Genomic DNA, 15,111 nt, shown 5'->3' with positions numbered 1-15,111 from the left:
GCCATCCTTTAAAAAACAGACTTTCCAGGATTTTGGGTGTTTTTCAGTAGATTGTGAATAGGGACGCCAAGTTAAAACTCACTTAAAGATTGAAGAATTTACATTGTGTATACAATTTCAATAATTTGTCTTTGAACGCAGGCTGGTGTTCCCTTCTTTTGCCCCCAACAATAAGTCAGTTTCCCTCAACGGGGCATGAAGTGTTCATCACTGTCGCTCTACAGTATATAAGGGAGAGGCCTGCTGCTGTCCAGAGGCTACAGTACTGTACTGTATGAATAATGATAGGAGCAAATGTGAAAGTAGAGATAGTTGGTAGGCAAATAGTCAAATGACAATGAGGGAAAGAAAGAGCGAGCGAGGGAGAGATAGAGAGAGAGAGAGAGAAAGTCACAAGCAGAGGACGTCCTGGTTACTGACACTGTGACTGCCGCTTCCTGCTTCCTTCCCACCGCAGCAAAGGAAACGTGCAGCTAATATTCCCTAAACCACAAGGATCTGCATGTGATGGTCACAGGACATTGTTTTCGTGTCAATCTTTGTTGGTCCAGGGAAAGTAAACCAGCACCGCCCCGATTCACACAACAGTTACTGTAGGTACATTCATGCCTGGCAGGCTGCCCAGTGCTACCAGTCTCAAGAGCACTCAACAGCAGAGTGCTGTTCATGTTATTGTTCACAGCCTTGTTTTTAGCTCTGCAGCTAAAAACTGTGTTTCTGAGTGTATCGAGGCTTTCATTTTCTCATTTTAGTTTCTCAAGCCATAGAGGATTATGCAACCCTTCAAATTAAATTAACAAGACTAGGTCAATAGAATTATTTAAAACAGAATACAAACCCAAATAGCTATAGCCTAAACTTCTCTAAAATTATTTGTAGCTGTTGCATTTGAATATTGAACATTTATAATGCATTTTTAATGGCTTATTATTTATTATTTATTGGCTGCACACATGCCTGAACGTGAATAAATTAATGACACAAACGTAAACAACTGTGAACTGACATAGCTGGCATCATTAGAAACATTATGCATTATAAGTTGTGGGATACAAACTTGTCATTATGCATTTAATTGAAAAATTGCACATGGAATCATGCATTTGTCGATATAGGGTTAGTATTTTCTTTGTCACTAGTAGCCCATGTAATGTAATGTAATGTATGTAATGCAAATAAAACCAGTCCTGGTTATGAAAAAACAAAACAAAAACTAGAACGACCGCACCGCGGATTTATGCCTCCGCCATTAGTTCATTCTTGAGTCCAAATCGCCATTTGAGGCAAATTGGAGGACATTCCGTCAAGGCGCTCCTGAGATGTTGCGTTACAGAGCTTGGAAATTGCGTGTGTGCGGTCACAGTGATCTTGAACTTTGACCTTTAACCATCAAAATCTAATCAGTTCATCCTCGAGTCCAAGTCGATGTTTGATGCAAATTGGATGAAACTCCGTCAAGGCATTCCTGAGATATCACGTTAACAAGCTTGAAAATGGCGTTCGAGAGGTCACAGTGACCTTGACCTTTGACCACCAAAATCTAATCAGTTCATGCTCGAGTCCAAGTCGATGTTTGAGGCAAATTTGATGAAATTCCGTCAAGGCATTCCTGAGATATTGCGTTAACAAGCTTGAAAATGCCATTTGAGAGGTCACAGTGACCTTGGCCTTTGACCACCAAAATCTAATCAGTTCATCCGTAAGTCCAAGTCGATGTTTGAGTCAAATTTTATTGAAATTCCGTCAAGGCGTTCCTCAGATATCGCGTTAACAAACATCGGACAGACGGACGCATGTACGTACGTACGGACAACCCGGATCCATACTGCCGCCGGCCTGGCTATCGCCAGCGGAGGCATAACAAGACTAGGTTGAAAGAACAGTCTATAGACACGGCTTGTAAAACATTTCCAAACTGTCAAGTCATACTGATGCTAAAGTGCTCCGGTGACAAGATGGGTCTGTCTGTATTCTGCAGCCGCGGCGGGGGAGTTTCTAGTGTTTCCCTACCATTGCCTTGGGGGCGTGGCCCACCGCCCCCCCAACAGGACGGTGTTTTTTTTCAGGGGGGTTAGGGGGTGTACGAAGGAATACAAATGAACTGATGGTGACCTGGGATCAGCAGGATGAGAACAAAAAGCATGTTTTTGTTTTTTAGAGTGCAATTTACCTGCAAAGGTTGACAGGTCACCACCTCTGGCTGTGAATTGCAGTCGGTTGCAGGATCTGTGTGAGAGAAAGATTGACAGACAGTTTGAGAAATAGTCCAGAAAAAAAGACCAGCAAAGCAAAACAAAGAAGCTAGCTGTTCATTAACGTGCAGATGGCAGACTCACTGTTAACGCAAATGGTATCATCACCAACAAACTCCAAGCAGTGTCAAGTCAGTCAGTATAAAACGGAAACTTCCGGTTACAACCTTCACAATAATGACAATTAAATAAAGTAAGAATAACCTTAATGATGCACTGTAACGTTTGTGTGCGTGTGTGTGTGTGTGTGTGTGTGTGTGTGTGTGTGTGTGTGTGTGTGTGTGTGTGTGTGTGTGTGATCCGAAAGATACAGAACAGAGATTAACAAGAATATCTGCTGCCTTCGAAAAGTCAATTTTAACCCGGAGTCAGTCGACTGAACTGTTTGTTTGTTTACCAAGAAATAGATTATGGCTTTTATTTTGAAGGTAAAAATGCCTAGCTTCCTCTATTCTGTCTATTTCCAGCAGGATTGATGCACCTTATAAAAAGACCTGTTTTCTTTGCAGCCCTTTCGAATGGAGGAAATCGATGCATCTGGCCGTGAGTTGTAGGGTCGTTTAATTAATTAGTAACGTTATGCGCAAACAATTTATTAATATGTGCAGACGTTAATAAGCAGGTAGTTATTGCCCATTATGTGTTTTTAGCAACTTGTTATCAGATCCTGATGTCATGATAGTTTGTTGAATGTCAATGCAATTCACTTTGTGCCATTATATTGATAGGCCGGAATACGCAGACTGTTGTCTTCCATGCATGAAGTGGAGCCATGTCGTCAGTTTTCATAATGAATTGCGTTTCGCCACTTCACACGGACGCAAAGGTGAGCGCTATCAAAGAATTCCACTCTGGAACCCACTTTTTTTCACTTTCTTTGTGTTTTCAGGCCCCAAGATGCCATTGCTGTATAAAAGGAAGGCACTAAGGCTAAAAAGGTTTGCCGATTTATGCAGGGAGCATTGCCGTGTAAACAGGGCCTAAATATCAGAACCATGTCAGACTCACAAAAAAAGCAATCGCACCTTATAGACGGTTTTAACTTGACAACAAAAACATTCTAAATTGAACCCCCGCTCACTTCCTGTTGCAGTGTTTGCTATGGACATAAAAGAAAAAAAAACATTCAAGTGCAGGACTGACCATTCCGTGAAAACCGTCTATACAGCTGAGCAGCGAAAACAAAAGTAACGATGTCAAGTGAATATTTCTGCAGTTTGCCGAATGCTGAGAAAAAGGAAGTGCTGTGGGGTTGCGCTCTGGTGAAAACCGTCTATACCATATAAGACCAAACTGTCTATTATGCAGGACATTGAGTTGAGAGAGGGGGGCGGGGGGGTTAACTACCATGCATGGCTGAAGTGGCATTAATGAAAACACTTGCTCTCTCTCACTCTCATTTTCTGCCTGTGTCTCTCGGCCTGCCAGCCACTCATGTAGGCAGAGGAATGAGGGATTACCAAGCTCCCTTCATGGGTTGAGAGCGGTCTCACACCTGGCCATAGAAGGACGTGGAGGAAGAGAGGCTTTCGCACACTGCGAGGACACACAACCCTTAGTAGCCCAGGACCACAGCAACCATAGAAGGCAGGGGTCTACATCCATGTGTGTGTATGTGTGTGTGTGTGTGTACTGTGCTGGACCTTCAAGGGTGGCTGAGTGTCCTGCGGTTTCATGGATTACAGGGGGATAATCCACTCCCTCTCTCTCTCTCTCATAGGTGAAGGAGGGCACTCTCCCTCAGTTATTGTCTTTGAATGTTGATTTGTGTGCAATGGTAGGTTAGGGCAGTGGTTCCCAACCTTTTCTGTCCCATCTACCCCTTGAGCTGTTTGGCCATGCCAATAGTACCCCCCTCACTCATGCGTGTTTGTTGATGATGCTCCTAAATTTGTTCTATAACTTTTAATTTAATATGCAGACATACAAGTAAATCCATACAAAATATATTTTTCATTGAACTGCCAGTGTTTGGGAATGGCATCTTTTTTCCTTCTGTCACCGGGCTGCCCTAAACCTAAATCCAGAGAGACAGTAACTGGATGTTTTTGAGCCATTCATCAGTAGTGTAACAGTTGACACCTGTTATACTTGGGGGAGGGGGGGTACTAGTTGCGGTGTGCACGTACCATTTTACGGGCTTATGAAATGATTTTTTTTTTAATCCTTTTGGAAATACATTGTAATCCGCAATCACTGGAGTTAACGCAAAAAAATAAAAATATCGCCTTTTTTTCTAAGCGTAATTAACGCATGCACTTTCTGTGACGTTTGAGCCGTGGTCCGCCCCGTAGTTTGGAAAATCAGGAAGCCAAGAGGTCGATGATGGCAAGCAGAAACAAACCTCCGTGAGCAGAAAAGGAGGAAGAAAAGGGTATCATGGCAAGTTCAGCTTCAAGTAGGGTGACCAGACGGCGCGCTTTGTGCGGGACTGCACAGCATTTTCATGACTTTTAACGCGTCCCGCAAATTGATCCGAGACAGTAGCTGTGTTTCCATTACAGTTTTTCGCAAAATAATTGCGATATTTCTACAACTTCGACAATGTACAATTGCGACTTGTAGGCGTTTCCATTGAAGTTGAGTTTTGGTCTGACGGAGCGCACACCTGAACGCAATTCCCATTAGCCTACCAGCAGCTGCCTGCCACAGTGGATCTGCCCCATATCCCGTCCCCTGCATGCTCAAATCCAACCAATGGTCAATGCAAATCACAACATGAAGTTACAACGCATATAAACGAGCCTGATTATCAATTCAAAATAAAATGAGTCGCAAAATGTTGCTGGCTGCGGTGAATGCAGTGAGCGCGACAGGCAGAGGAAAAAAGCCTAATAGCCTAATAGCCTACAACTGGTCCGATTTAGAGATGGAGGGGGGAAAAGGCTGATTTGGTCAATAATCACAATGTTGTGTAGCTATTATAATTATAACACTGCACCTGAAACGTGTGTAATGTATTACTCACAGTCACTGTATTCACTTCAGTCAGGAGCACGCACCGCACCGGTGTGTGCTTGCTTTTCATCCCCTTATCTCGCGCTGTGCCAAATGCGCGCACACAGGCAGCCTGTCACCATGGACCGATTTCTGCCATTAAACATGATCTATTTTATATATTTGCATAACACTCGTCTTTCTGCTAGCGTTGCTTCAAAGTTTTCCATTGCTGCGGAGGTTTTGCCACGGCTTATCGAACCGTTTCTTCCTCATTTTTCGCTGCTTTTCCAAAGCAGAATGGGTCACATGACGTGCTAATGCGAAAAAACTGTTTCCATTACACTTTTGCGATAAACTGCTATATCGACACGTCTGAAAAACCACCTCATGAGAGCGCAAAAACGTTTTGCGATATTTGGGAGGTTTTTCGAAATTTACGTGTTTCCATTACCCAATTTCTATTGCGATATTTAGATTTTGCGCATTTCTGAGGGTAATGGAAACACGACTAGTGAGAGAGAGGGGGGAGAGAGCGCGCACGCCTCGCCCACGAGCTGCTCGTTAACAGGCTGACACTGCAGCCTCGAGAGATGTGTGAGTATTCTAACTACAGTGTAGCAATAATAACAATAGCCTACAAAAGGCCAATTACATACCAATATGATACTACCCATATTCTTTGCACAAACACAAAGCTCTCCAATGTTGTTCGGCACAATTGAGACGGCCTCAAATCTCAACAGCATCCAGTCTTTGAGATTTAGTCTTCATTTGCCGATATTTACTGTAGTCTTCACTAGCCTACTACACTGCTGCTATATTACAAAATACATTTATAAATGCCATTCTAAGCTGTGCTCTTAGTTTATGTTTTGTTGAGATGAACCAGTAGGCTAATTATGCAGCCTACAAGTTGTAGGCTACAGCAGTAGCCTATATGCTCCTACTTCACTATACAGTATGGTTTCAGCATGCACACCTTTGAGGTTATTCTGAAGAATCTTCTGGACAGTATTTGTCATTGTTCCAATAATAATCAAAATATAAACATAAAACAAGCATATTCATCCCCTCCCATGTTGATAAGAGTATTAAAAACCTGAAAAATATCGGTTTAAGGTAGATTTAGAACAGATAAAAAATTGTGCGATTAATTTGTGATTAATCGTGATCAACTATGGACAATCACGCCATTAATCGCGATCGATTGACAGATATATATATATACAGTATATATATATATATATATATATATATATATATATATATATATATATATATACACACACACACACATATATAAGCCTTAGTGGTATGTGCTCTAGTAGGAGAGCGAGCGAGAGACACTGCATTAAGTGGTTTTTGCTGACGCTCCTTTCTCAAAGTAATTTACTGTTAAAATATCAATGCAAGTGGAAATAAAGTCTCTGAATATTTGGCATAAAATCAGAACAAACATTAAAAAAATATATACTGTATATATATTTTTCCATTTATATCAAGGTGTATCTGCAACAGTCAGGCTAATATTATTTGAAAATCTTGTGCATTTTTAAACACTGACCTCTTGAAAAACAGGATAGGCCTGCTGTACGGACACACACAGCAGAAGGATTGGATGCTACCCTAATCCTCATTACCACGTTTCTGCAAAGGACCTGCTAATCTGCATAGCGTGCCCTAACATGGGTAGATAGGCGCTTACTGTAGCTAGACATTTAGCAGAGTGCGTGTATTGACAAACAACGCACCACCAAGGAGTTTTTACCAGTTACAACTACAGGACGCGGACTTAACCCTTTCCCTCCACCTACAAACCAACATTGAACGATACAGCCATCAAAGGACAGGCCTGATGGCTAATGAAAGCAGCGATTGGACACACCACCATCCAAACTCAAAAGCATGGTAGATGGAGCATTCTCAAGAGCAGCTCCCTGACTCTGGAGCTCCCTCCCCCAGCGTGTCAGAGACTCACCCTCACTCTCCACTTTCAAATCCCGACTCAAAACTAGCGGTGCTCCGATCCGGCTAAGCCACGATCCGATCCGATTCCGAGGGTCACGATCCGATTCCAGAATTGATTCTCGATTCCAACGATTCTCGATTCCAGAATCTAGAATCGATTCTCAATTATGTAGTTTTATATTGCAATAACACACAAAGGTAAATCTAAGACAAAAAATTACAAATGTATTAATGCTGAACTTCAAATTCAACTTCTGAAGTATTACAGGCAGGTCCTAAATTCATTTTGCAAACTAGGGGGGAATTCCCCCCTTATGTTCTTCAGATAAGATGGATTTATAGGCTGGGGGGGATCTGTAGACTTTGAGAAGGATTTATAGATTTTGGGGGGAATACATTAACCAGAGTTCTTAAGTGCAAGAGGTGGTGGCACCGTGGCAGTACAGTACACAAATGACATTAACATTTGGACACTTATTCAGCCGGTATCTTGCATGTTGCCTTCAGGTGCACTGTAAAAAAAAAAAAAAAAAAAAAGATTTTACAATACAAAGAAGAATCGATTCTTGGGAGTTTGGAATCGATCCAGGAATCGTGGCATTAAGAATCGCGATCCTTTCAGAATCGATTTTTTGGAGCACCCCTACTCAAAACCCACCCGTTTTCCCTAGCATACAACCTCCCTTAACCCCTTCCTACAACCCTGCCACCCCCCTTCCCATTCCCTCTCTTCTGTCTGGCCCCTGTCCCCCCCCCACACACTCCCACTTAAGTACAACAAAACAAAAGCAAGGCAAAAATCACCAGTTGGCAGATGCCGTTTTGAAGTTCTTGCAGGGATGGAAATTTTGATGTTGTGCCAGTGTGTGCAAGACCTCGTAATGTCTGTCCACCTTGGGACATCCCCACTCACCTTGGCCGTCTCCCACTGCGTTCTGCCCAGGCTGCGCCTCCACAAAGTGGGCAGAGAGAGAAGTGGACGTCGCCTTCGCTTCCCCCTCTCCTCCTGTATCCACCACCGTCCACCTCTCCTCCCCTTCCTCCTCCTCCCCTCTGTCTGTCGCCTCCTTGTGCCTGCTGTCCGTCCGCCCGTCCTGCGCTCTGTAGTTCCTCTCCACTATCTCGTTCTTCAGGAAGTCTTGGAAGGCAAACTCCTCGTCCCAGTCCAGGTCTTCTCCAGGCTGAAACAGAGAGGAGGAGGAGGAGGGGGTTTGAGGAAATCACCACAGAACCGAGACGGGTAGAATCCACAAAATACCTCAGTGGTTTTCAGACTTTTTGTGACCAAGGCACACCGACGAGCAAGCCAAAGTCTCAAGGCACACCTGTTTTCATATCCATGCAAAATTGTCTGTAAGTGCTTTTTATTTACTTATCAAAATAATTCAAGAATTCACTTGAAAATGACATCAAAGCAGCAACATACCATTTAATAATTTTTTAAGCAGAATATCAGAGCAAATTACATTGTTATTACACCTGTTAGTTTCTGACATTCTCCCTACCTTTCCATCCAGTTGTTACTCTGCCATATGTGCTGTCTGGCCGACTGACAATAGGCTGCTAGTTGACACTCTTCATTGAATGCAGTTTTTTGTTATATCATCATCGCCTCCCTGCCACCCCTTCAAATCATTTGAAATGTGCTCTGACCATGCTGTTAAACTGTTTGATGTTGTGCTCAATTACTTCCCTATGAATATGTGTGTGTGTGTGCGCGTCGATCCCACTCGGGAGTCTGGCTTCTAGAGTTGAGCGCATTCAGGCTCAACTCCACTAGAGAAGGAATAGTCCCTTCATCTGTAGAGCGCAGGGGGGGGGGACTGTTGGGTCATGGCTTTTTGTGTGTGTGTGTGTGTGTTTTGGGCCCTTATGCACATCATTCCGAGGTTTACGGTAATCAGTTAGATATCGGTATCAGGATATCGTATCAGGTGCTGATACTGACGTAATTGACTTATCTGATATCGGACTGATGTCACGATCCATGTTCCGATCCAGATTCCATTCATAGCTTGCGCTGCTGGATCATAAAAACCCATTGTAACATAGCATGAAACAGTGCTATTAAGTGGAATCGGAGTGTGGTAAAGTGGCACTGGATCAATTGTTTTGGAAATATCTAATGACTTTTATTAATTGTTGAATTTAATATTGAGGAAGATTATGAACCAGATATCTAATGCTATGAGATCATTTATTACCAAACTATCATACTAATGATGTCTCAGTAGGAGCCAGCTACTATGTAAAGGTGGAGGTTGGTGCTCCTTGGGAGAGTTGCTGGCAGAAGCAGGCCAGATGTCGTTTGCAGTGGGCCCTTATCTAAAGGAACATTGCATATAGTGCAGATTTGATTTATAAGTTGTTGTTTTGCCTTGTGTGTGTGTGTGTGTGTGTGTGTGTGTGTGTATGTTTAAATAATATATAATATATATAAAAAAGCATAGTTAACTGTTAATAAGTGCAGTTAACTGCTAATAAGGTAATAAACTATTTATTAGGCTTAATGAAGTAACAAAACCAGCTAGTAAAGGTGGTTATAAAGTGCTTATAAACTACCAATAAATATGTTTGTAACGCGATTATTAACACTTATATAGTATTATTAACATAATAATAGTGTTAATAAGCACCTTATAAGAGCCTTATTACCTATTAATTAACGCTTATTAATAGAACCTTAATATAAAGCGTTACCTGTCCTTTTTTAAGCGGTGCAGCCCCTTCTATAAGTGACGGTGTGTTTGTGGGGGAAAGTGGAGATATGTGTAGGCGAGATGTGTGCACCAAGAGTTTGCGAGATTTAGCCCAGGCCCCGCCCCCCAGCTCCTCGGTCCAACTGCACTACAGGCAGGCGTAGAAAGAGACAGCGTCTCATCTTGAGGACGATAGTGTTTGAAACAGCGTTTTGGAGGTTGACTCACACCAATTGAATTGCAAAATTTTATGACTAGCCTACAATATAGGCTACTGCCATCCAAACTCAAAGCTGAAGAATGCCAGGCTGCCAGCGTTTAGAGTGTAACATTGAGCACATATTTTACACCAAACTTCAGAAATCTGTCAGTTGAACGCTGCCTTCCTTGTCGGCAGCGATACAAGCCTAGAACAAATTAACAGGTGATTACGATTTATGGATCGTTACGAGAGACTGCCCAAGCATACATTCAACATAAAAGCAGCGCCTATTTACATCAAATATCCACCTTTAGCCGATTGGATTGCCTCTCATTCTTTTGCGCACGGTGTGTCTGTGTGTGATTCCTCCTGCTTGCAAGCCTCGTCAGATAATTAATAATGACTTTTGTTGTCGGACCATATTTCAATTACAAACGTGCTCTCTTCCTCTCCCCTTGTGCTCCCACGGCTCATTTCTCATGATTCCTCTGATAATAGCTTGGTCTGGTGAAACCTCCTGTATTTGGTCCTAAAGTCCGAACTATCATGCTTTCACACTGCAAGCGAACCGCACCATGGTCCAGCTTGGTCCGGACCGAGAGACCACCTCTTTTCTTTTTTCTTTTTTTATTACCCCCCCCCCCCCCCCCGATTGTTTTATCCCATTTTTATCCCCCATTAGCGTGAATTTAATTTATTTATCCTGGTTGCTACTCCACACTCTACCGATCTGGGGAGAGCCGAAACTGGCTCCATGCTTCCTCCGAGACATGGGCAGTTAGCCAGCCGCTTCTTTTCACCTGACAGAGGAAGCTTCACTGGTAGGACATAGCACGTGGGAGGTTCACGCTATTCCAACCAGTTCCCCTCCCTCTGAACAGGCGCCCTTAACGACCAGAGGAGGCACCACATTAGCAACCAGGATATTGCATGTTTTGGTGAAGGGGGTTCCTATATGAAGGAAACCCCCGGGAGGCATGGGGAGAACATGCAAACTCCACACAGAAAGGCCCTTTTGACGACCCCACCCGGGCGGTGGGCACTCGGGGACATGCGGACGGGCACGCATTCCTTCAGTGTTCACAGCGTCCCAGGTGGGAATGAAACCCAGGACCTTCGAGCTGTGAGGCGACAGCGCTTACCACTGCACCCCTAGACCCCCGAGACCACCTCTTTTCATCGGACCAAGGACTGGGCGTTTGGTCCGCACCATGGTCCGGGGAAGGTTTCACACCTGTCATTTTGGTTCAGATCAAACTGGAAAAGTCCGAAAGTCCGGACCAAACGAGGTAGGTGTGAAAGCGCCCTTAAAAAAAAAGAGGAAAGAGCTCAAAGAAACTTAAACAACAAGCAAAATTGCTTATAAGATGACATGTACTCCATTGTTTGAGCTGCCATAAAATATCCTGTTCATAAATGTTTCCAGGTTGGTGGTGGTAGCTTGTGCCCAGAAGGCTGCCTGCTTGAATGGGGTGGAAAATCAAGGAAGAGGGAAGTCAATGAGAAATGCTTTCTTCTCCAATAATTAACACTCGAGTCCTCCTGCCTCCAGTAGAGCTGCAGCCCACTGGGCAGCTCCCAGGTGTGAATGTGTGTAGCTGTACGAGTGTGAAGCACTCAGCATGGTGATGTACGAGTGTGAAGCACTCAGCATGGTGATGCTGAGAAACAAATGGCCCGTTGCATTATTCATGAGGCACAACATGTTTGCTGTATGCTAATTACTCAAATTACCCTTTGACCCGGCAGCAAGCTTGTTTTAGCAGCAAGAAACCATGGTGCCGTGATGGACGTTTTGAAGTGTGAGTCAGTGCATTCTGTGTAAGTAAGTAGCAGTGTGTAGGTGTGTGGTGCTTGTTTTTGATTGTTTGTGTGTGCGTGTGCATGTGTGTGTGTGTGTGTGTGTGTGGGGAGGGGGGGGGGTTACATGTCCACTTCAGCCGCCTCCTCGCACTCAATTTTCTCTTTTAGCCGATACTCCATCTGTCAGTCTGAACATGTGCTCTTTTTCCACATTTCAACCAATATTATTTTCATGATCGCTGTAACATTCCTGACACTGTATAAAGAAACCATGTTTCAACTGATATACTCTCATGATCACTGTAGCATGTATCTGCAAGGCACATTTCTGACACTGTGCACATTGTAATAAAGAACCCACTACTGTAGAGCTGTTTCATGATCAAATATCAGTTTTGAGAATGATTGCTTTCTGGAAATTAGTCACTTCCACAAAACCTTAAATGATTAGATCTTTTTTTTTTTTTTTTTTTACTAATTTGTAAGCCAAGATCTTAAAGTAGATAAAGGTATTCTAAAACCATTTTTATAGCAGCGAATATTAAATGAATAGGTGACAGTGAATATTAAATGAATAGGTGACAGTGAATATTAAATGAATAGGTGACACCCCAAAAAGTTGGATGTCTCAAAATACAATTGGCAACTTGGCAACATACAGACTTGGTATGTAATGGAATATTACTTGCAGTACTTTGTTACATTACCCAAACAATGTATTATGATTACAGATACTACAAATTTGAAGATTCTCCTGGGAATACTTTCAAAGTTAAATCAAATAGCAGCAGGTTTTTCACATCTTGATAAAATGTGGCACAGAAAGAAATGGGGGCATTTGTATTTCAAACCTGACATATATTTCCTACACTTTGTAATTGTTCACATTTTCTTATCAGAAAGTAATCATAATTGCATTACCTATTAGATTATGATGAAGTAACTAGTAACCGTTTCAATACATTTTTAAAGTAACCTACACAACCCTGACATTATAGAGGCTTAGAGCCTTCATCCAACCCCATCTCTGACCTCTTGCCCCAGGTCAGGGGTCTGGCAGGAGGCCTCTCTGCTGTCCTGTGGAGTCTTCAGCTGCTCCAGCTCATCACACATCTGTTTCTTCTGGTTCTCCTGCTCCTGCACCCTGTATACAATGACACAGGTAACACATGAATCAAATAAAAAAACTCACGTACTAGGGGTGTAATAATACAATGACACAGGTAACACGTGAATTAAATCAGAAAGCTCATGTACTAGGGGGGTAACAATACAGGTAACATGTGAATCTAATCAAAAAGCTCATGTACTAGGGTTGTGACAATACATACTTAGCGTGTAACAATACATACTCGGGGTGTAACAATACGCACATTTGTATAGAACCGTTTCGTGATACTCAACCCAAGGGAAAACTCATCAAAAGGCAGAGTTATGTTAGTAAATCTCATCTGCTACAGCCATTGGATTTGTATCACTATTATCGGGAGATTAACGAGAAATTACCAATCACAGCGGGAGAGAGGGTTAAAAATAGGGAGATTCCTGCGAAAATAGGGAGTGTTTGGCAGGTATGATCTCCAATGTGTGGCCCTTTGCTTACTTGATGTAAGTCAGTATGGCCCTCTGGAAAAAAATGTTGCCCACCCCTGCTCTAGTCTAGAGCCACATGCGGCTCCTTCATGGATAGTTGTGGCTCTTTTTAGTCCTACTTACAATAAATAAATACAAATCAAATTAAAAAACTAAAGGGAGGAAAGGGACTTTTTTGGATTGTGGCTCTTGCAAAGAAAAACTTTTGTCAATGTGGCTCCTGAGTAGGGCAAGGTTGCATACGACTTTATAGTGTCCTGAGTCGGACACATCCACTCGGACGCATTTTCCAGTCTTTTTGTCGTGTGTCTGTGGGGGGGGGGGGACGACTACTTATTTCTTCAACTATTAACAAATGCTACTTATTCCTAAAGGCTATCGGCCAACCTACTTTTATACGTGACGTTTCGAGCTACTGCTCTTCCTCAGACATGTCTGAGGAAGAGCAGTAGCTCAAAGCGTCCCCCTGCCGCCCCGGTCGCTGCCCCACCCCATCTACTGATCTGGGGAGAGCCGTAACACACACACACACACCCTTCCTCCGATACATGTGCAGTTGCCAGCTGCTCATTTCTGTCGTACCTCAAGCAGCTTGCTTGCCCGTGCCACGCTTGCAGCTTGCTCGCCTCAACTGCGCGTGCGTGAAGCAATTCTGTGCCGCGCAGCCTTATTATAGTAGTGAGATACTATAAAGTAGTAATCGGTCGAGTGCTAAATCAAGCAAGATTTCTCTTGGTTGATTTAACACTAGACAGGCTACTGGAAAGTGAACATTCACACAGCATCCCAGAAGACAACATAGCGGACATAACATTACTGTACCCAATCCGCAGGCCCATGCAGTGTCCCATTCTGTTGCCCAGGGTGACCAGCGCCAGTTCTCCCGCTTGCCCAGTTACTATTCTCTTCTCTCCTTAGTCCCAGATTCAGTCCCAGCCCTACACGCACAATCCAGCGCTCCTCAAATCTGTCCTACAGCAAAAGCCTCATCCTACCACTGTTTTCTAGTCCAGTCCTTCTGTTGAAAGCCCATTCTAGCCTCCATGCAGAGCAGCGGGTTAGAGCCATTTAGCTCTGTTTGGATTGTTTTGGTCCCCCTCACTACAAGTCCCTGACAGCAGCCTGGTGCCTGAGCAGAGCGAGTCCTAGCACTAGGTCTTAGTACTGAAGGAGAGTAAACCCCAGCTGGGCAGCATGACCAGCTCTCCCCGTATGCTCTGGTCCGATACTGTACTACACTGCTATATATCTGGAGAGGATGGTCATCTACACACACACACACACACACACACACACAGATTAAAGTCCAGAAATGGCTACCGACTCAAAAGGCAGTGAGGCGGGACCTTAAAAGGTCAGTGAGGTCAGAATGATTGACAGGTCTTTCCCCCACTCAGCCCAACTGAGCAGCCAGCTGAGACTGGGCACTGGAGACCAGGGACACAAACCTCAGAGATACTTGAGTGGCGGCTGTGGGTTTAGGATGATTTAAAAAGATTTAAAAGAGTTTTGGTTAAACAAACAGTGGCACACACACCCCCAAAAAGATGTTCACATGGCACATCCTCTTCAGAGTCTCCACATCTTATCTTATCTACGGCCAAAGCTAACTGAACTAGCAGTCGAAGAGAAACACTTAAGTGCTGTGACAGGC

The 15,111-nt window shown here is 43.5% G+C and overlaps 1 protein-coding gene across 1 annotated transcript in view; it reads right to left on the bottom strand.

Moving 5' to 3' along the window:
* Nucleotides 1-15,111, bottom strand: part of lrmp (lymphoid-restricted membrane protein) — a gene marked incomplete at its 5' end in the record, with an annotated part of 96,138 nt that overhangs the window by 39,868 nt on the left and 41,159 nt on the right. Inside the window, 3 exons of the mRNA XM_083661765.1 lie at nt 2,171-2,226; nt 8,074-8,341; nt 12,897-13,008. Coding sequence (XP_083517891.1) covers nt 2,171-2,226; nt 8,074-8,341; nt 12,897-13,008 — 436 coding nt within the window. The remainder of the gene's footprint in view (nt 1-2,170; nt 2,227-8,073; nt 8,342-12,896; nt 13,009-15,111) is intronic.

This window comes from Poromitra crassiceps (assembly GCF_964638095.1).
Source record: "Poromitra crassiceps genome assembly, chromosome: 2".
Classification (NCBI taxonomy): domain Eukaryota; kingdom Metazoa; phylum Chordata; class Actinopteri; order Beryciformes; family Melamphaidae; genus Poromitra; species Poromitra crassiceps.
The sequence above is the reverse complement of the archived record's forward strand: the minus strand, read 5'-3'. Positions and strand labels throughout refer to the sequence as shown.